Consider the following 21,834-nt stretch of genomic DNA (forward strand, 5'->3'; position numbering starts at 1 on the left):
ATACTTAGCAGCTCACATTACAGAAAATTTTCTAATTTAACAGTAGTATTTTCATGGATGAAAGGTTGATACATATAACATACAACCTGAAGTATAATTCTGAATGGAAAAAAGTATGATGAAAATTTCAATCCACAACCATAAAATCCACTGAAACAATGAAATAAGAAAGCCCCCAGAAGCATACAACCTTCTAAGTGAATGTCATCTTTTTAGAGTTCACTAAAATAAATCACAACATGCATTTTATAAAACCGTCTTTAAAGGCATCAATTATGTTATTACGTAATACAGTAACACAGCTGTCTCTTCTATGAAGAAAACTTTTTACCTTGGTAATGTCTGTGATGGTACAGAACCACTAGATGGGGAACTAGCATCAATATCATCAACAGGAGAAGTGCAAACAGGTTTACTTGAGGCAAATTCCAACGCATACTGCAGAACATCCACCAAGGGGAATCGTTTGGGACCCGAACCATAGCTTAAATACCTGTTAACCATAAAATGTATGAATGCTTTCATTTGTGTATAAAGCACATTTGTTTTTTTTTCCAATAATTGTTATAAAACATAATAAAAACACTTCAATAAATATTCCTCAACAATGAAATTAATTTTGCTTTCAAATGAAGATGGTAAAACTAAATATACACTCAAGAAATAAATTAAATGTTCTCCAAAGGAACACAAAACCAAAGCCGATTAAGACTGAATGTGTGTATACACTGTTATAAATTTTAGATGCTGCTCTAAGATGTAACCCAACAGTAAAATGAAAACTGACATTTCCATCTCCTGAGACTTTTATTTTTAGATCTGTTACCTGGTCTCAAGATGGTGACTAACATTTTCCTCCCACCGTTTATGTCTGACTATTTTTCAATATGATTACTGATACCTTTTAAGAATTAAAACTATTGAAAAATAACATATTATTTTGTATAAAAAGTTTTAGGCTATTAACTTTCAAATTAATACTAAAACAAGGGAATACAGATTAGATCAGAAGTTGCAAACTGGGATCTTTCAGACCACATTTCAGCCTGTAGACTTTTGTCTCAACTACAGAATATTTCATACTCTAGATTCTGGCTTCTTCTGGAAACAATGCGAAGCTACAGACAATAGGAAGATGATGTTCACGCGTGGCACCGCCTACTAGTGCAGATAGCAGCCACCCTCTCTCCACAGGGATGTGCTCTCTGACTCCCTTTGCCCACCAGCTCACGCTTGACTTGTTTCCCTTCTTTATAAAGCCTCCATGAGCCTCTCGTAGGCATCTGAGTTTGTATCTTCTGTGTTAAGGAGAAACACTCAGTTACCGTTAGTTTTAAGGGAAATCTCAAGAGTAATATTTAGTCTCAGACAAGAAGAAATCTCAATCATAGATTAGTTTAACTTTACATCTATTTTTAGTACCATGCGTATTACCTCTTTATGGTAGGAATATTTAATTTTAAACAATAAAATCATCTTCTAATGCCAACTATGAATTATTTTAGTCTCTAACGAAACTCAAGCCTAAACTATTCAAGAAAAATATTAATCCAGAATGATTATTTACTCCTAGAATCACAAATCATTCAAAGCAAATTTTAAATTAAAGCTCTAGACAGTCACTAAAAATATGACTTCCTATAGTTAGCTCATAATTTCACTGAAGTTTCAATACCTTTCAAGTCTCTGTTGTAATACTGTGAGGTAATCTTTTAGTCTCTTGATCTCTTCCCTCTTAATTCTTGTTATTTCTCTGTTTCTATGCATGTATCTTATCAGGAAAAAGAAATACAGCAATTATCAGTATTTGCAAATACAGAAGTAGACACAATATTAAGTCTAGCCATCATCACAGAAGATCAACTCATCCAAAATTTTATAATAAAACATCATACAGACAATACAAATTAATAGTTTTCCTTATAATATTATTCCCAGTAACTATCCTTTTCTAAATAAAAAGGGAACTCCATTTTCCTTGACAAATAGTATTAGATACGTTACGCAAAAAGTAAAAATTATTTTAAGGAAATTAAGCAAAATTTTCTCTAAGCACAATAAGTCTTCACTGGATACTGAACTGTTTCAAAACTAAGTCATGCTGTATACCAAACCATACCTGTCCAGATATAAAACTTGAGGAAATTCCAATTTGTTGTGAATTTTTTCTGGTCTTCCCAATGCCTGATTAAATTCAAATCTTGACAATTCAAACGTTAACACAGGTGGTAGTTCAGTAAACCAATGCTGAAAGAAAACAGTAACAAAACCCCTTAATATCACCTTTTTGTTTTCTCCATTGCAATTTTAGGCACAGGATGTTAGTTAGCAGTGGCATTTTTATATGCATCATAATAATGCTAACATGACAAATAACTGATTGGGTATGCAATTTAGTTAAAACTCAACTTCCTCCTAAAAGTTTTTCACACCTTTTGAAAATTCCAATGGGGTAACACACAACCAGGAAAGAGAAAAATCTTCTAATGACTCTCCTTCTTCAATGATTAATTCTTTACATTAGAGTTTCTAACCCAAAGAGAAAGACACTGAATAAAAGCATGGCTTAGTATCTCAAGTTTTCTGGCTTCTTCAATATTATGTCACAATTACTACCAGGAATGGCACATATACTTAATACAATCAACCACATGGTCAAACACCTGTGACAAAGTAACATGTAAGAGGTAGTACACTAAAGAAAAAAAATATTTTATAGCATAAATGATCACAATTCTCATGCTAAAACTAGAAACTGATACTTTCCTGTTTTAAATTTAATGTTCCCACTGGAATTTTGACAAATTTGAGAAGAAGATTTATCACTAGGAAACACAGTTTATACTGATGATAACTACATTTAATATTTTAAAAAATGACTAGTGCTTAAAGAATTGAATGCCTCACTGCTATGAGGCACTTCCTCCACACACTTTGGCAACTGTTCAGTTAAGCGTGAAATGCAACAAAACTTCAAAATTATTTCAATAAACAGATTCAAGCTTTACATAAACCTTATTTATTTAAAGAGAAAGAAAAAGGAAAAAACTTGTGAATTAACAAATACAGAAGTATAAATTAATGTAACAAGTATTTCTGAAGTGCTTATTTTAAGCCATGCAATGTACTTCTGTAAAAAGAAACTTGCATACTATATTGTGTATGGTATTTTCAAGTGCCACAAAATGTCACCACATAAATGTCAATAAGTTAAGAGTATGCTAATTTAAATTCAAACATTCAAGAAAAAGAAAAGCAGAAACTGCACATGTGGCAAACTGAATATGATCTTGAAAGTTGCTACTTTTCTGTAAATAAAATCAATAAAAATAAATGGTTATTAAAAACTATTTCTCCCTCCCAAAATGCTAATGATTACCTGAATTGAGATTTCCTGAATTGGATTTGGTTTACCTTTTACTAAAAGTTGAAGTTTAAGGAATTTGCTTTATGGATATTACCTGAAACTGACTAGGGAAAGTTATGGAAGATCTAATATTAGAAACATCTCAAGTTTTAAAATTTCTTGAGCAAAGTTTGCTTATTTGCTTTGTTCTCCCATGGCACTGGAAAGAATTTTTTTTAGTTAAGCTTTAATCCACACCTAAAATTACTATTAAGAATTAAAATATACCCCACACATATCACAAGGAAAACGTCTGATGCCTTAGGATGATATTCTCTATTCCATTTTATAATACTCAAACAAGTAGATTTCAAGTACTATTACCTTCATTTTTTTGCAATGCTTTAAATGTTACTATTTAAAATTAAATCTAAGTATTAACTTTAAATAGTTAACATACTTTAATTCACGGGAACCTACAATGGCCAGCAGAAATGAAATGACCCAAATTGGTGGTATGCTTCTCTGTAAACCATAAATAGTCCAGGAAATAGGTTCCATATCATATGAAAGAATGTTCATAATATATTATGTAATATGTCTCTGTATGGATCTGTTTCCTCCAACAGCAGTGACAGTTTTTTCCTACTACAGGAGTGGAAGGATTTCACTTTTTCATTATCATGCTGATCAGGACGAGAGATAGCCACACCATTCCCTAAATTCATTTACAAAAATACTATGGGTATGTCTAGCTCTGTGATTTTTAGATCATAAGTACAGCAGTACATAAGTAGAATTTCAAATAATATAAACCAATGAGACTTTTTTCTTTCAAAATATTTTTCCATTCAGTAAAACTCTATACTTTATCCCTAATCTAACCAGTATGCCATGCTGTGAGACATAGGTCATTAAAGGTAAAAATGATGCTTATATTCTCCATATCTCAAAACACATATCATTATGATTACTATTATTATTACTACATTATAAAATGAACTGACAGGGGTAATAGATTTCTGCAGTTAATGAAAAAAGAACTTAGATAATCAGCAATGGCAACAGCAGTACTCCTGAATTTACTGTAAATATAAATCTGACCTGTTAAAATATTTTCTAGAGAGAATGTGGCCATTTTTATGAGTAAATAGCTGATTTTTCTATTAATATGTTTTAACTACCTTGCTTTTGGAAGATTACATGAATATGGGGGGTGGCGGGGGAGGAACAAGAAAAAACAGACCTATCATTGCAAATTCCCCACAGAACACCAAACAAAGCTAGGATATAAACTAAGCACGAGAAGAGAAAACTTGCAATTCCAATTCAAAAATTAGTTTCAGTCATTTAATTGCCTTCACTCCTTTGCCCTATATATTTCCTATATAATATCTCCATATATCTAATATAGTACACATAGGTATTATTTCTATAACTTAGTTTTTTAATTAAAGCTCTGTAAAATTTCTCTCAGCACTTTGATTATAACTTGGTACAACTTTGTGAAGGGAAATTTGGCAGTACTTACATTTTTAAATGAGTATGCCCTGTGACCTAAAGATTCCACTTCTAACTATCCTTCATTCCTAAGTGCTCAAGGGTATTTACAGGAAGACATTCTTTGAAATAATTCTTTGTCCAACTACTGTCTCACAGAAGAATTACAACAATTTCATTTTATAAATACGGGCTACAGTGATACTATGCAGGTTCTAAATAGAATGATGTAAAGCTATATACTGACATGGAAGGATGCTCACAATATACTGCTAAGTAAAAAAATGCAAGTTTCAGGACAGTATGAACAGACAAATACAATATTTATATGTGCACAGCAATCGTCTAAAAGGATGTACATCATACTATTAGTAGTGAATACCCACACCAGAAGTGAGGTGTTTACTCTTTGAAATTCTTTCTCTCCAACAGGCAATCAAAAAATAGCTCCAGGTTTCTTGGAGAGTATAACTCATTTACAATTGGCACACCATTTAATTAAAATTTATGATTTAGAAAAATATCTTACATATAATCATTTTTAATTTATTCAGTTGCCTCTTGGTAGTCATTACAGAAATGTAAACTCTTACAGCCCACTGGATGTTTTAACATAAGCAATTCTGGAGACTAGAGATCTTCCTATATTAGTTGGCCCCAGCTATTTCAGAAAAAAAAAAAAAAACAGATGTTTTCTGTATCAAAGTAAAATCAATAATTTTTATTAAATAATAGTGTAAGAGATAAAAGGTATTAACATCGGGGATTATGCCAATTTTGTTTAGAAACAAGCCTAAAATGCTACTCATTGGTCTTTATAGAGAAACAAAATAGCTTTCCTGAAGCACATAATAAGACTATAATTTAAGGGTGCTACTAAACACTTTTAACATATTCTGCTCTAGTCGGTGAGAGTCACTTAAACCAGGCTGAATTATTATTGAAACTACTGTGTTCAGCAAATCTAGGCAACTGGTACTAGGAATCACAGGTAATCAAATTTGCTATTATTGAGACTGCTTAGAAACTGAATTCAGAGATGACAACAAACCACTGTGTATCTTAGCTTAGATGGGAAAACCTAGGCAGAAATTATATATTGTGGTATAGGGCATTCAGAGTATGAAGCCAAAGACAGAGGACAAACTAGATTTTTTAAAAAATAAATAATGACAATCAGAGTCAATGTAAGAAAAACATTTTTAAAAGCTAGGAATATGTGAGAAAGATTATTTACCAATTATTAAATTATTTACCAATAAACCATAGTGTGTTTCATTTATAAGCTACTTTGACAATGTGAGGAAAATGCCATCCCTTTTTTCCCTGCCCAAACCCATCATTCTTTTGTTTAATAGGAAACAGATTGCACTTCATGGGGCTCTGCAAACCTGTTCCATTTTGGGATCCTTGGAAAGTCCCAATCTTTACAGATTTGTTTCCCAATCAATAAAATAAATATGCTTAATTTAAGTATTCTTAATTAAAGGTCTATATCAGAGTCATCTGTGGAGCTCTGGTGGCCATATACCATACCCCTACCCTAGATTCTGATTCGATAGCTTTGAAGTGAGGTGTAGATATCTGTTGAGAATCACTGAAATAGATGCTCTATGATGTAGAGAGAAAAACTATTTCAAATATTTTCTCTCTCTCAAAAAAACAGCCAAAACATAGTAAATATTATTTATTTCCTTTTTTGTTTGAGTGAGGGAAGAAAAGGAAATGAGGATGGTGATAGAATTATCTTTTTAAAAAAGCATACAACTCAAATAAAAGCAATTTATTCTGAAAAATACAAGAACCTAGTCCCTTTTTAGATAAACAGAGATGCCATCACTTAATATTTATTAAGTACCTATTCAGAATAAAGACCTTGGCAACTTTTTTAATATGACTGAGACATTTCATTCATTCAGTCAATATGTATTATGTAATTTTATCTGCAGTCACCACACTGCCCTACGGATACAGTAGTGAATGGCACAGATGAAGACCCCCCACCCTCATGCACGGAGTTTACATCTAGACAGCTATCAGCAATTGCTTAATGATGACTGATTTTGGCGCACATAATCTGTCCTTTATCTTTTATTCTATTATTCTAGAAGAATATATGGATGGAAGGATATACAGATGGAGCTAGAGAGATGAATTGAGAGATGGAGATAGGTTATTAGACAGAGACCAGTGGAGACAGATAAATAGGTTTGTAATATATTTTTTTAATTCTTTCTTTCTTGAGAAAGCAAGTTTTTTCATCTGCTCTTCAGGCAATCACACAGTAATTTTACAAGAAAAGGAGTGTGGTGTTGCCTACTTGGGTGTGGACATATTCCAACAATATTTGAGGTAAGTAACATATGTCTATATAAAATTCCACTCTAACATCAGTGTTTTTCTTCCTTACTTCCAGGACTAGCATGCTGTAATGGCCAGCACCATGACTGAAAAGTCTTAAAAGACTGAACAGTGTCCTTCCTAAAGGAGGATTTTAACATCAAATTTTGAGAAAAATTTTAAATGAAAATTTAACTTAGATTATAGAGTATATTGACTCTGCAGGTTTCCCAAATATGCATAAATTATCATAATTAAATCCAAATACATTTTCTGAGTATTCTCTCAATTATTAGTAGCTATATCCTTAGAGCTTTAAATTGCACTTCACAGCATTTTAAGAAAGACCTGAAGGAAAGGGGAATAAAGATGCTAAACTCACCTCTTGGCCGGACTTTCCTGAATTTTCCGAATGTAAAGACTCAATTTCTCCTTCAATCATGGCAGCTTCTAGGCACTCATGTAGATCTTTGAATCCATTGACCTGAAGTGGGTACTGACCAAACATTTCAGTATTTTCAAATTTTTTACCTATAAGAGGGGGGAAATTAATATTCCTCAATATGGCCTTTTAGCTACTAAAAGTAAATGTATGTATATAGTAATTATGTATATAGTATATAATTATGTATATAGATGTATATAGTAATTATCTCCTGAACCTGAAAACTATAACTGTTTATGCTCCAGACAGTAGTAGTTGGTATAATTTTCCTATTGGTTTGTACCTGTACATATGTATATTCACATCCAGCTATGCTATAGATATTACACACCCCTATGTGTGTATGTAATTATATACATGCATATGTAAGTACATATTATGTATATATGTATATAAACATACATATTTTTATATATATATATATATATATATGTTTATTCTTTAAAAAAGTACCTTCTAAGGGTAAGAGAGTGTGCTAACATTGAGAATATATATAGCAGTGCACAAAAGAGATATGGTCTCTGAGCCGAGGAAACTCCTATCCTCTTCTGGAAAAAGACATTATACACATTAATTGTACATATAATTATGAACAAACAATTGTTTATAATTACAGATATTATAAAAGGGGTGGTGAGACAGAGTGCTGTGAGAAGGTATAAAAATGGGGAACAAACCTAGTCTTTAGGGCTGGAGGGTGAAGCAGGGAAAACTTCCATAGCAAAATGACATTTATGCTGAGACTGTAAAGGTGAATGGGAGTTGGCCAGGCCAGAACGTCGGGGAGCCAGAGTATTCTTGGCCAAGCAACAGCACACGCAAAGACTTTCAGGCTGCAAAGAACTTGGCATGTTTTAACGAATTAAGGGAAGGAAAGTATAGCTTAAGGGAGCAAGACGGAGATGACAATGAAGAGTTAGGTGAGGGATCAAAATCAAATTCTTAACGAAGTCTAGTAGCCCTTGTTGAGAATTTTTTTCCAGTATATTCTGAATATAATGGAAAGTTACTGAATAATTAAATCTAGGAATAAGAGGCTCAGATTTATATCTCTGAAACATCCTTATGGTTTCTGTGTTAAGTGAGTGATAGACTGTCAGGAGACTATTATAGAATCTATCTAAAAATAAAGGTAGCATTGAATAGGGTGTTAGTAAAAGTGTATAAAAACAGATGAAATGACATACACACATTTATAAATATACACAAAAGGGAGCACCGATAGGACTTGACTGAATGGCTCATAGGCAGGATGGGGAACAGAAGAGAAAGCAAGGTATCAAGAATGATACTCAGATTTTTAGCATGAACAACTGAATTGATTTTTATGTACTGAAAGGGGCACCAGTGAAGGAAGAGTAGAGGATTTTTTTTTTTTTACTTTTGTTTTAAGGCAGCAGGGAAAATCATTGGTTTCGAATGGCCCATAAGATTTCAAGTTGAAAAGAGGTGGACATACATAAGTCTGTAACTAAGACTGGTGTGAAGCTATAAATTGGAGAACTGCTAGCTTATTGATAGCAGGAAATCAAGGAAGTGAATGAGACTGCCCAAGGAATTATCTGACAGGAAGAGGAAGAGGACCTAAGCTGATTCCCAAGGATCTCCTACCTTTAGATACAGGAAGAACTATAAATATAACTCATAAGAAGTACCCACAGAGGCATGAGAAAGCCAAGATAATATGGTGTGATAGAAGCCAGAGAAGTGTTTTTAAGGAAAGAGTGGGGAAAAGGGGGAGAAGGAGAGAGTGGAGTCAACAGCATTAATAGTTGATAAGAATTCAATAAGAACTGAGAGGGATTCGATGGACTAACACACATGTAAGAAATCAATAACCTTAAAAAGCCCCTTTGCGAAGAGGTCTGGGGACAGAAAATGAAAGTGGGACAGGTAGAATAATTGGAGAGATAGCAGGTGAAAACAAACTCCTCACTTTAAAGGAGCTTATTTCTGAATAAGACTGACTGAAAAAGAGCATGTGAAGGGAGATTTTTTTTTTAATTTTAAAGATGTGAAACACCAGAGCATGTCTAAATATTGACGAGAAAGACACAGTGAAAGGAAGAAGCTAAAGATACAGAAAAAAAGCAAGATAATGGACAGAATAAGGCCTGAGTGAAAACATGAAAGGATGAGATTCTGAGCACATGTAATGAATAGCCATTGATATTAGACTAAATAATTCCTCTATTACCTGGAGGGACAAATAAAAGAATGTGGTAGAGGTTGGAATGGATCCAAGTTGGGAAGCCTGAAGCTCATATATATGAGGAACTCACTTTTAAGAACTATGATAAAAAAGTTATAAGTAAAAAATTAGATTCAGAGCCTTAGCGAGGACCCATAGTTAGGCTTCATTAACTTCATGGTAAATCCATGAAATTTGAGTTAAGATCTTTCTCAGAAAATGAAAACACAAAGAAATTAGATTAGAGGTAGAAAAACTGGAAATAGTTATTGCAGAAAATGGGAAAGAAGACAGTGATTAAACAAAACAAAGATGACTGCCAGGTAGGATTACAGGCTTGGGACGAGTAAAGCTTAGAGTCACTACAACTTTATGATCCATTACAGTTAGCTCATTTGCGTGACTTTCTCCTAGCAATGGTCAGCTTCTCAGTACATGCAGAGAGAAGAGGAATAATAGTTCCATGAGGGTCAGAGACTAGCCAGAGAGGTGGTGCCAGAAGGGAATGAGGGGAAAGAGTTTTAGAAATGTATAAGGATGATCATAATGGACAAGGAAGGAAGTAAAGCAAAGACTGAGAAGAACAGAATGGAGGGGTCAATGGCCTAGAAATACTAGAAGAGTTGAAGAAGTTTTGCAATAGAGTACTTTAGTAAACAAACTGAAAATCACCCCTAATTGAGAGTCACTCGTCTAAAAAAAGGCATTAAGAAGATATATGTAAAAATAATAAAGTGTTCTAAAATAAATTGTTAACAAAGCAAACACATAGTTCACTTGGAAATGTATTAAAAGCACATTTATGCAGCACAGTAGCCTTTAAACAACTCACCAAAACCAAGTACAAAGACTTCACTGACTGAGAAATTTTAATAATCACTTTTAAGAATCCAGATAATATAGGTAGAAGTGCTCATGAGAAGTATTACAAACAGTGCCCAGTCACAACCTGATTAGAGCTCCTCTTCTGCTATATACAGTGTTCTACTTCAGATAAAAACTGGTATGATAGTGTGGACATCCCAAATTGGAATACAATGCACTATATAAAATATTCCACTATTTATATAATGAATATTTAGCATTTGAGGCAAACAAAATGTACTAACACCTCAATATAACCTTTAGGATGTCTGATTAAATCCTGAGTTAGTGTCTCCCTTTTTCCAAATCTCAAATATAAAACTACATTCAAACAAAACTTCATGGGACTCCATCACTTAAGATCCTGAAGAAAAATTAATTTCCCAAATTTTATACTCTGGGTGATTTGGGTGAACTTTCAAAAGTTGATGTATAGGGTCATTTGGGAATAACAATTTTTCAAAAATGTATGCTTTGGGACTTAGTAATATTATTACTTGAAGTATATATTATGAGTCAGTTCCCTGCCCTTGTTAGGAAAACCAAAGAGTAACTGGTGAGGCCTGGATTTTACATAACAGGAATAGTATCACTCAACTGATTTTTCAGTAGACAGAGTACAACTCTTTCTTGAAAACTATATTCTGAAGAATTTTATAATCACCCCCAAAATGGAAACCCTGCAATACCCTGACTATGCTAAATTGCTAAGTACAGCTTTCAACATGCATAGACTTGAAACCCTCAAAAACAGTGACCATCATACATCATACCAAGCCCAGTATTAAACTCCAATATTATTTTTAAAAGATCCACCAACTGCCCCATTAATCCCTGTATCCTAACAATTCACAGTATCACAGAACCTGTCCCAGGCAAAGAACATCAGGACAACATTAACTAAGTACCAAGTAGCATATGACAATATACTCTGTACTTTCCTTTACAGGCACTCAATTCTTTGCTTTTTATATAAATGATTAGCAGTAGCAATGCAGCAGAAACTACTAGACAGAGAAAGTCAAATTAAAATTAAAAACCATTCCACAAATAAAGTCACTATCATGACAAAGGAGCTAAAAGCTAATAATATCTCAATTGTAATAAAAAAGTAAACATGTGTAACTATACCTTCAAGCACCCCCACGGCTAGGAATCTTCCATAGAACAACTCTACCATGGGGTTCTTTGGCTTCTCTTCATCCCTAAAAATCACATTAAAAATATAAATGTGGTTATAATTCTTAATTTTTAGAACTGTAAATAATAGAGAAAACATTAAAAGAACAATAATATATGCCAAGACAATAACATTTATGTGGTTATCATGTGTTTGGCGCTGCGACTTAGTGTTGGGCCAAGGTACTTAAATTTATTTTCCGTTTCTTCACCTGTCAACTGAGGATAGTAATAGTAATGGAACTCACAAGGTTGTTGTAAGGGTTAAAATGAATTACTATGTGGGACCTCTTATAAGAAGACCTAAGTAGAGTCTGTATTCAGGAAGTGCCTGATCCTTCCATTATCATTTCGACCTTGAACTTTTAGTCTGTACAATACATGCTTATCTGGACTTGCTGGGAAGGAGGGAAAGCCACTTTTAATCAAAATAAATTTCTATAAAATTTCAATAAGTCATTTCCCACATTTACCCAGAAGAATGAACAATAGCCATCAGCAGTGAAGGAGAAAAACACCAGCTTCAACCCAGGTAGCTAAAGAGAAACTCCATAAAGTTTCATGTTGCTGGTAAAATTAGTCATCTGTGAATTTTCCAAATTCTTTAACATATAAATTTGTTGTTTTTCTTTTTTGCTTGAAGCAAATAGAAACTGACAATTTTAAACTTTTTTTTAACGCTTTGTACCGTGTGGTCTAAAAACACAAAGTTTATTTTGGCCTTGCTATATAAAAGTATGTTGTGTCCACAACTGCAGAGAGACTTTTTCTTCATAAATTTTGTGTTTAAATTAGTAAAACTGATTTATTTTAAAAAAGAGAGAAGGACACTGTCTCTTGATATATGTGTTACATTCACCCTCATTTAAACCATAAAATAATTGGTGGGAAGTACTTCACTTAATCTCTGGAACAATCCTATGAGGTAGTGTGGTGGTCATCAGTGCTATTCAAAGAGATTTCTGTCCCTCTACTTTTAGGTACATAGTAAGAAGCACTTTCCCATTTACTTTTTATTGAAATTTGAAAAAAATCTGAACTGTGATAAAATACACACAATATAAAATTTACCATCTTAACCATTTTTAAGTTTACAGTTTGGCAGTGTTAAGTATATTCACACTGTTGTACAACCAACTTCCAGAACTATTTTTCATCTTGAGAAACTGATTAAACAACTCCACATTCCTCCCTCCCACCAGGCCCTGGCAACCACCATCCTAACTTTCTGTTCCTTTGAGTTTGACAACTATTGACACATCATATAAGTGACATACAGTGTTTGTCTTTTTGTGACTGGCTAATTTCACTTAGCATCATGTCTTCAAGGTTCATCCATGTTGTAGGATGTATCAGAGTTTCCTTACTTGTTAAGGATATTCCATTGTATGTGTATAACACATTTGTATTTCCATTCATCCATGGACACATCAGTTGCTTTCACCCTGCTATCAATTCTTTTGGATATAAATTCAGCAGTAGAATTGCTGGATCATGTGGTTAATTCTTGTTTTTTTCATCTTTATAGATACAATTGACCAACAAAACTGTAAGGTATTTAAAGTACAATGTGAAGATCTGACATATGTATACACTGTGAAAGGATTCCCTCCATCAAATAATTATATTAGTATTAATTTTTTGAGGAACCACCATGTTTTCCACAGCAGCTGCACCGTTTTACATTCCCATCAACAGTGCACAAAAGTTTCAATTTTTTCACATCTTCATCAACACATGTTATTTTCTGTTTTGTTTTGGTTTTGGTTTGGTGAGGGTTTTTTTGGTTTTTGTTTTTTGATAGCAGCCATCCTAATGGGTATGAGGTGTTCCCATTAACTTTGAAGTTAAGTAAACCACATGACTTGCTCTGCACAACAAAATGTGAGTGGAAGTAATGTGTGCCATTTCTGGGCTGTAACTTTGAGAGCCAATATACTTTCCACTGATGTGGTGATCCCAGAATCCTGTGATGAGATGAAGCCTCTGTCAGTGTAAGGCCCTGTCAATGGATGTGCAGAGCCCGTTGCTCACACTCATTGGGCATAGCTAAGGCTATGACATAAACCTCTGAAGTTTGGGGGATGTTGCCACAGGATTATCTAGCCCACCCTAAATGGCAGCAGGTGGCACTCTTACCTCTATTGCACTGGTAATAAAACTGTAGACTACGCTAAGTCACTTGCCCAAATTCACACAACTAGTAAGTGCTCAAACTGAAAAGCAAACTCAAGTCTGCCTCTAAAACCTATGAATCCTCCCACTATGCATACTTAATCTCTGGGCATTTTAACTGTATGAAAACAGTTTATTTCACACCTTATTTTTTACACTGTGACTTGAGACTGATATGGGGGAGAGGAAGAATCCAAAGATTGTCTCTCTTAATGTAAATGTCTATGAATCTTTAGGCATAAATATTAGTATATCCATTTCCACAGGTCATATTTCCATGTAGAAAAGCAACATTCCTGGTTTCTCTCCTTACTGTCACATACATACTGCATAGAAAGAGCAGTGACATACCAGGTTGGTGACTTTGGCCGAAGAAACTGGGTAAGAGCTGCTCGACTAATTCTGAATTCTCTTTCCAAATCTTCGTATCTGAATTTTGGTCTGCTCTCCACTGACTTGTGGTATGCACACTGACCTTCCCTAAGGAGTCAGACAGACCAATCTTCTAGAAATTGTTTACCCTGTCCTTCTTTGCAACCTCTCAGAGGTCCTACTCTTTACTGTGCATTTAAGCTTTGAACATCAGGGACTAACACTGTGGTTATCAACAGAAATGTAAGGAACCCAAGTGAAGAGCAATTTAAAAGACGTGAGACTTCTATTGATATAACAAAAATGATATACCCACCACCTGCATGAAGAAAAGCTAGATTGACACAAATAGCAAAGGGCAAAAGAAATCACTAAAGAAAACCTGTATCAGGGACACTTTAGCCTTGGGAATTAGGTCAACACAGAAAGAGTTCAGAGATCTAGGGCAACTGATAGAGTAACCTACTCAGTGCTTCCCAATCTTTTTAATGTCACTGGCACACAGATAATATATGCAGAGAACTCTGGAATAAAACCACATGTTTTCTCATGATCACAGAAACAGGATCAATACCTCCACATACCTATAATCTGGCTTACCATGGCACAACAACTGGAAAGCTCTGTTCTAGATAGGCAGAGCATAGTGGTTCAAAAAGTTTTAGCTTGGGGCTTCCCTGGTGGCGCAGTGGTTGAGAGTCCGCCTGCCGATGCAGGGGACATGGGTTCGTGCCCCGGTCCGGGAGGATCCCACATGCCGCGGAGCGGCCGGGCCCGTGAGCCATGGCCGCTGAGCATGTGCGTCCGGGGCCTGTGCTCCGCGGCGGGAGAGGCCACAACGGTGAGAGGCCCACGTACCGCAAAAAAAAAAAAAAAAAAAAAAAATTTTAGCTCCATAAACAGTAAAGAAAAAACAAAACTACTGAGAAATGAATGAGGAGAAGGACATATTTCAAATAAGACAATTTTAGATGAAATGGGAAAGTTCTAGCTTCTTTTAAAACAGTTTTAGGAAACGGGGAGAGAACTTGTTAGTTACTAGATCAGAAAAGTTGACACTGGGACCCAAAGAAATTTTTCAAAAGTAAATGAGTAATAAGGAAAGATCTCCAAAATCAGAAAAGAATGATCCTTTCAGAAATAACCAGGATTCAGGCAACAGTCAAGTGGCAGTCTTCTAAGGCTAGAGATAAAAAGTAATCAGGGAGTTGTGTTGCAGATAGGTTACTATATGAGCTGCTTATAGAAAATCTGGATAGATTTGAGGAGGAACTAGGGATTTCAGGGTAAAACATTCAAAGAATTACTGAGAGAACTTCAAAGAGACTCAGTAATCATTGATGAGGATATAGATATTGTTCACATTCTGAGGAAACAAGCTCAACAAATTTTGGGGGTTGGAACTCTAAGGAAAAGTACAAGGAACGTGAGTTTTACTAAAGAGGAGCCAGCGTGGACAATCATAGATCAAGTCCACACATGGGCTGTCTGCTGGTCTGACAGGACAGAACCCTGGTGGAATTCTGCAACACAAAAGAGGTGAAGGTGGACAATGCATGTTTGAACAATAAATTACTTGGGCATACTCCTAACTCATATTTCACTAGCTCTCATTATGAGGGCCCTATCAAGAAAATACAGAGGAACATGTTAGACAAAAACAAATTTATAGGTCAGAATACAAAGTCAAAAGAAGAAAAAGAGAAGATACTCGTCCACCAAACACAGCTGGTCCTGAATGAGGTATAAGCTAAGAAGCAGGTTAAACTATTAAAAATTCAGCCAAGCCTTCCTTAAAGAAGAATGAAAAAAACGTCTATGTAACTGAACCTTAAAGGGCTATCCCGCCCAGAAAAAAAAAAGTAGCAGAAAGAAATAGAGTCAAGTCCTAGAACTTTCAAAAGCTGAGGAAAGAGCATATCATAGAGATGATGATCTTCACTGGATGCTGGAACTCAGGTTTCAGAAGCATCAACAGCAGAGTCAGTTCAGCAATCTGATAGGGAGATTTACAAATGAAGCTAACATGAAAAGAAGAAAGAAACTACCTAGAAAGCATGTTTTACAGGCCTAAACAATCCCATACCAATGCAATGGCAACAACCACTGGGCACAGAAATATGTTATTAGAAAGAGCTTACATTCAATGCAGCACCGAGGGCCAGAAAACTGAAGCTCGTTAAGAAAAATGTAACTTAAGAGTTTTGGTGGACAGAAAAGAAGGGCACCTGACCAGAGCTGTTAGCATCATAAACTTCTAAACATGTCAAGAAGGAAGCGGCTTTGTTCAATGCCACATTCTCAAGACAGTTTCCAACAGTAGAATTTTTTCCCTCAGATACTGTAGATTTAGCACCATAATCTCGAGAGATTTCTTCCAACGTAAGTTTATAAGTAGTTGTCTAAGACCAACTGGCCCTTAATGACAGGCATCTTGGCAGAACTAAAACCATGATGACTGCCTCCATTTATGACATTATCCAGATTTTCTGCTACAGTCTTTAGCAACAATAACTTGAGTCTGGATTGTACTAAGATCTAGGAATATTATAGCTGGACTGAAAGTTAAAGGGCTGAAGTTGTGTTTTGTTTCAAAATTTCAAAAGTAAGAGATCAATGTTAATCATGTGTCCTAATAATCCTTCAAAATCTAAAATTAGAGTATATGAAATTCAACATTTGAAGGACTGAAAGAACTACACACATACAAGTGAAAGAGAATACAGGCTTCACCTGAAGAACCTCAACTCAATTCAGGCACAGAATTCAACTCAATTCAGGCCTGTAGTGTAAAGGCTGAACAAACTCAGAAAGTCAAAAATGATTTCTTTTTTGTTAGACTGCAACGAAAGGGCAAAAGAATCTGACTTTCAAGTATAATTTGTTTGGATTTTTCCTTAAAAGATCAAGTAGATATAATTTGGAAACTTATTTTTCCCCTGAGAATTTGAGAACAAATGAGGAGGGCTATATAAAATTTTAGAAGCATCTCCTAGTTGCTAACAATATATAATTAGAATATTTTTACTTTAATTCAATCTCATTGCAGACTACGTTATTATGCCTTTTTTGGACAATAAGCCTGGCCATAATTTTAAAATAGAAAAAGAAAAGATACATCTAACTAAGAAACTAAAAGACCTGTACTCAGAAAACTAGGAAACTGAAGAAAGAAACTGCAGACATAAACAAATGGAAATATATATGGTGCTCATTGATTGAAAGAATTAGTATTGTTAAAATGATCATACTACCCAAAGCAATCTACAGATTCAATGTATCTCTATAAAAATACCAAAGGCAGTTTTCACAACACTAGAACAAATAATTCTAAAATTTGTATGGAAACACAAAAGACCCTGAATACACAAAACAATCTTGAGAAAAAAGAGCAAAACCAAAAGTATCAAGCTGCCCCTAGTAACCCAGCTGGAACCAGTCTGAGGTGGCGCAGGGCCTGTGAGTTTGGTTTTAAGTGCCTGGTGGGAAAGCACATGTAAGTGCAACTCCTTTCTCGGAATGAGAAAATTATTGCTCAGAAAGGCACAACTTGTCTAAGTTTACACAGCTAGTTGGCAGATTGGCTAGGACTTGGTTTTCGTCATCAAAGTCAGTGCTCTTTAAGCTATCTAGGAGCAGACAAGATGGCCGAGTAGAAGGACCTGAGCTAGCCGTCTCTCACACAAACACCAAAATCACAACTACCTGCTGAACAACCATTGACAAAAAATGACTGAAACCAACCAAAAAAGGATACTCTAGTTCCAAAGACAAGGAAGAAGCCACAATGAGAAGGTAGGAGGGGCGTATTCGTGATCAAATCCCATACATGCTGGGTGGGGAACCCACAAACTAGAAAATAATTATACTGCAGAGGTTCTCCCACAGGAAAGAGAGTTCTGAGCCCCACATCAGGCTACCCAGTCTGGGCATCTGGCATTAGGAGGAGGAGCCCCCAGAGCATTTGCTTTGAAGGCCAGCAGGGCTTGATCACAGGAACTCCACAGGACTAGGGGAAACAGAAATGCCACTCTTGGAGGGTGAACACAAGGTCTTGTGCACACCGGGACCCAGGGGAAAAAGCAGTGACTTCACAGGAGCCTGGGACGGACCTACCTGCTGGTCTTGGAAGGTCTCCGGGAGAGGCAGGGGGCGGCTCTGGCTCACTGCAGGAACAAGGACACTGGTGGCAGAGGTACTGGTGAGTACTACTCATTGGCGTGAGCTGTCCTGGAGGCCACCATTTTGATGCAAAGACCTGGTCCCACCCAAGAGCCCTTAGGCTCCAGTGCTGGGATGCTGCAGGCCAAACAACCAACAGGGTAGGAACACAGTCCCACCCATCAGCAGACAGGCTGCTTTAAGTTTTCCTGAGCCCACAGCTGCTTCTGAACACACTGCTTGACAGAGCCCTGCTCACCATAGAGACAAGACCCAGCTCCACCCACCAGTGGGCAGGTATCAGTCCCTCCCACCTGGAAGCCTGCACAAGCCTCTTAGACCAGCCTCACCTACCAGGGGTCAGACACCAGAAGCAAGAGGAACTACAATCCTGCAGCCTGTGACACTGCAAATACAAAGTTAGATAAAATGAGACAGCAGAGGAACATGTTCCAGATGAGGTAACAAGATAAAACCCCAGAAGAACAACTAAGTGAAGTGCAGACAGGCAATCTAACTGAAAAAGAATTCAGAGTAATAGTAAAGATGATCCAAGATCTTGGAAAAAGAATGGAGGCACAGACCAAGAAGATATAGGGAATGTTTAACAAGGAGCTAGAAGATTTAAAGAACAAACAGAGTTCAACAATACAGTATCTGCAATGAAAAACACACTAGAATAAATCAATAGCAGAATAAATGAGGCAGAAGGATGGATAAGTGAACTGGAAGACAGAATGGTGAAAATCACTGCTGTGGAACAGAATAATGAAAAAAGAATGAAAGAAATGAGGACAGTTTAAGAGATCTCTGGGACAACATTAAATGCACGAACATTCATATTATAGAGGTCCCATAAGGAGAGGAAAGGGCCTGAGAAAACATTTGAAAAGATAATAGCTAAAAACTTACCTAACATGGGAAAGGAAACAGTCACCCAAGTCCAGGAAGCACAGATAATGCCATACAGGATAAACCCAAGGAGGAACACACCAAGACACATTAATCAAATTGACAAAAGTTAAAGACAAAGAGAAAATATTAAAAGTATCAAGGGAAAAGCAACAAATAACATACAAGGGAATCCCTATAAGGTTATCAGTTGAGTTTTTAGCAGAAACTCTGCAGGCCAGAATGGACTAACACATATATCTAAAGTGATGAAGGGAAAAAAACCTACAAGTATATTCTTATACTCTACCCAGCAAAGCTGTCGTTCAGATTCAAAAGAGAAATCAAAAGCTTTACAGACCAGCAAAAGCTAAGAGAATTCAGCAACACCAAACCTACTTTACAACAAATGCTAAAGGGATTTCTCTAGGCAGAAAAGAAAAGGCCACAACTAGAAACAAGAAAATTACAAATGGGAAAGCTCACCAGTAAAGGCAGGAAAATATACATACATAAATATGGTATCAAAACCAGCAACTGTGAGAAGAGGTGAGTACAAATATAGAATACTGGAAATGCATTTGAAATTAAGAGACCAGAAACTTAAAACAATCTTGTATATACATATGGACTGCTATATCAAAACTTCACGGTAACCACAAACCAAAAATCTATAATAGATACACACACAAAAAAGAAAAAGCAATATAAACACAACACTAAAGACAGTCATCAAATCACAAGAGAAGAGAAAAATATAGGAAGGGAAGAAAAAAGACCTGCAAAAACAAACCCAAAACAATTAACAAAATGGCAGTAAGTATGTATCAGTAATGATCTTAAACATAAATGGATTAAATGCTCCAACCAAAAGCAAAAACAAGAACCTTATGTATGCTGTCTGCAAGAGACCCACTTCAGATCTAGGGACACATACAGACTGAAAGTGAGGGGATGGACAAATGTATTTCATACAAATGGAAATCAAAAGAAAGCTGGAGTCGCAAAATTCATATCAGACAAAATAGACTTTAAAATAAAGACTGTTACAAGAGACAAAGAAGGACATTACATAATAATCAAGGGAAAAATACAAGAAGAGAAAACAATTGTAAATACATATGCATCCAACATAGGAGCACCTCAACATAGAAGGCAAATGTTAACAGCCATAAAAGGAGAAATCAACAGTAAAACAATAAGAGTGGAGAACATTAACAGCCCACTTACATCAATAGACAGATCATCCAGACAGAAAGTCAATAAGGAAGCACAGGCCTTAAATGACACACTAAATCACATAGACTTAATTGATATTTATAGAGCATTCCATCTGAAAGTAGCAGAACACACAATCTTTTCAAGTGAACATGGAACACACTCCAGCACAGATCACATCATGAGCCATAAAGCAAGCCTCTATAAATTTGAGACTGAAATCGTATCAAGCATCTTTTCCGACCACGACACTATGAGATCGGACAACAGATACGAGAAAAAACTAAAAAAACACCAACACGTGGAGGCTAAACCATATGCTACTAAATAACCAATGGATCACTGAAGAAGTCAAAGAGGAAATCAAAAAATACCTAGAGGTGAATGAAAATGAAAACATGATGATCTGAAACCTACAGTACACAGCAAAAGCAGTTCTAAGAGTGAAGTTTATAGCAATACAATCTTACCTCAGTAAAAAAGAAACATCCCAATTAAACAACCTAACCTTATACCTAAAGCAACTAGAGAAAGAACAACAAACAAAACTCAAAGCTAGCAGAAGGAAAGAAATCATAAAGATTAGAACAGAAATAAATTAAATAGAGATGAAAAAAACAATAAAAAAAGATCAATGAAACTAAAACCTAGCTCTTGGAAAAGACAAACAAAATTGATAACCTTTAGCCAGACTCATGAAGAAAAAGAGGGTCATGGCTCTAATCAATAAAATTAGAAAAAAAAAAAAAAGGAGAAGTTACAACTGACACCACAGAAATAAAAAGGAGCATAGAAGACTACTATAAGCAATTATATACCAATAAAATGGACAACTTAGAAGAAATGGACAAATTCTTAGAAAGGTACAATCTCACAAAACTGAACCAGGAAGAAATAGGAAATAGGAACAGACCAATCACAAGCACTAAAATTGAAACTGTGACATAAAAGCTTCCAACAAACAAAAGCCCAGGACCAGATGGCTTCACAGGTGAATTCTATCAACCATTTAGTGACTAGTTAACAAGTATCCTTCTGAAACTATTTCAAAAATTGCAGAGGAGGAACACTCCAAACTCATTCTATGAGGCCACCATGACCCTGATAGTAATACCAAAGATACCACAAAAAAAGAAAATTAAAGGCCGATAT

The 21,834-nt window shown here is 35.5% G+C and overlaps 1 protein-coding gene across 2 annotated transcripts in view; it reads right to left on the reverse strand.

The window, feature by feature from the left end:
• The window catches only part of USP25 (ubiquitin specific peptidase 25), a 140,217-nt gene that overhangs the window by 49,896 nt on the left and 68,487 nt on the right, over window positions 1–21,834 (reverse strand). For both annotated transcript variants that reach the window (XM_060010467.1, XM_060010466.1), the window contains exons 9-13: window positions 11,818–11,891; window positions 7,569–7,717; window positions 2,120–2,247; window positions 1,676–1,771; window positions 332–493 (exon numbers count right to left, since the gene is read on the reverse strand). In XM_060010467.1, the coding sequence (XP_059866450.1) occupies window positions 332–493; window positions 1,676–1,771; window positions 2,120–2,247; window positions 7,569–7,717; window positions 11,818–11,891 (609 nt within the window). The remainder of the gene's footprint in view (window positions 1–331; window positions 494–1,675; window positions 1,772–2,119; window positions 2,248–7,568; window positions 7,718–11,817; window positions 11,892–21,834) is intronic.

This window comes from Delphinus delphis, chromosome 4, assembly GCF_949987515.2.
Source record: "Delphinus delphis chromosome 4, mDelDel1.2, whole genome shotgun sequence".
In the NCBI taxonomy this organism is placed as follows: Eukaryota; Metazoa; Chordata; class Mammalia; order Artiodactyla; family Delphinidae; genus Delphinus; species Delphinus delphis.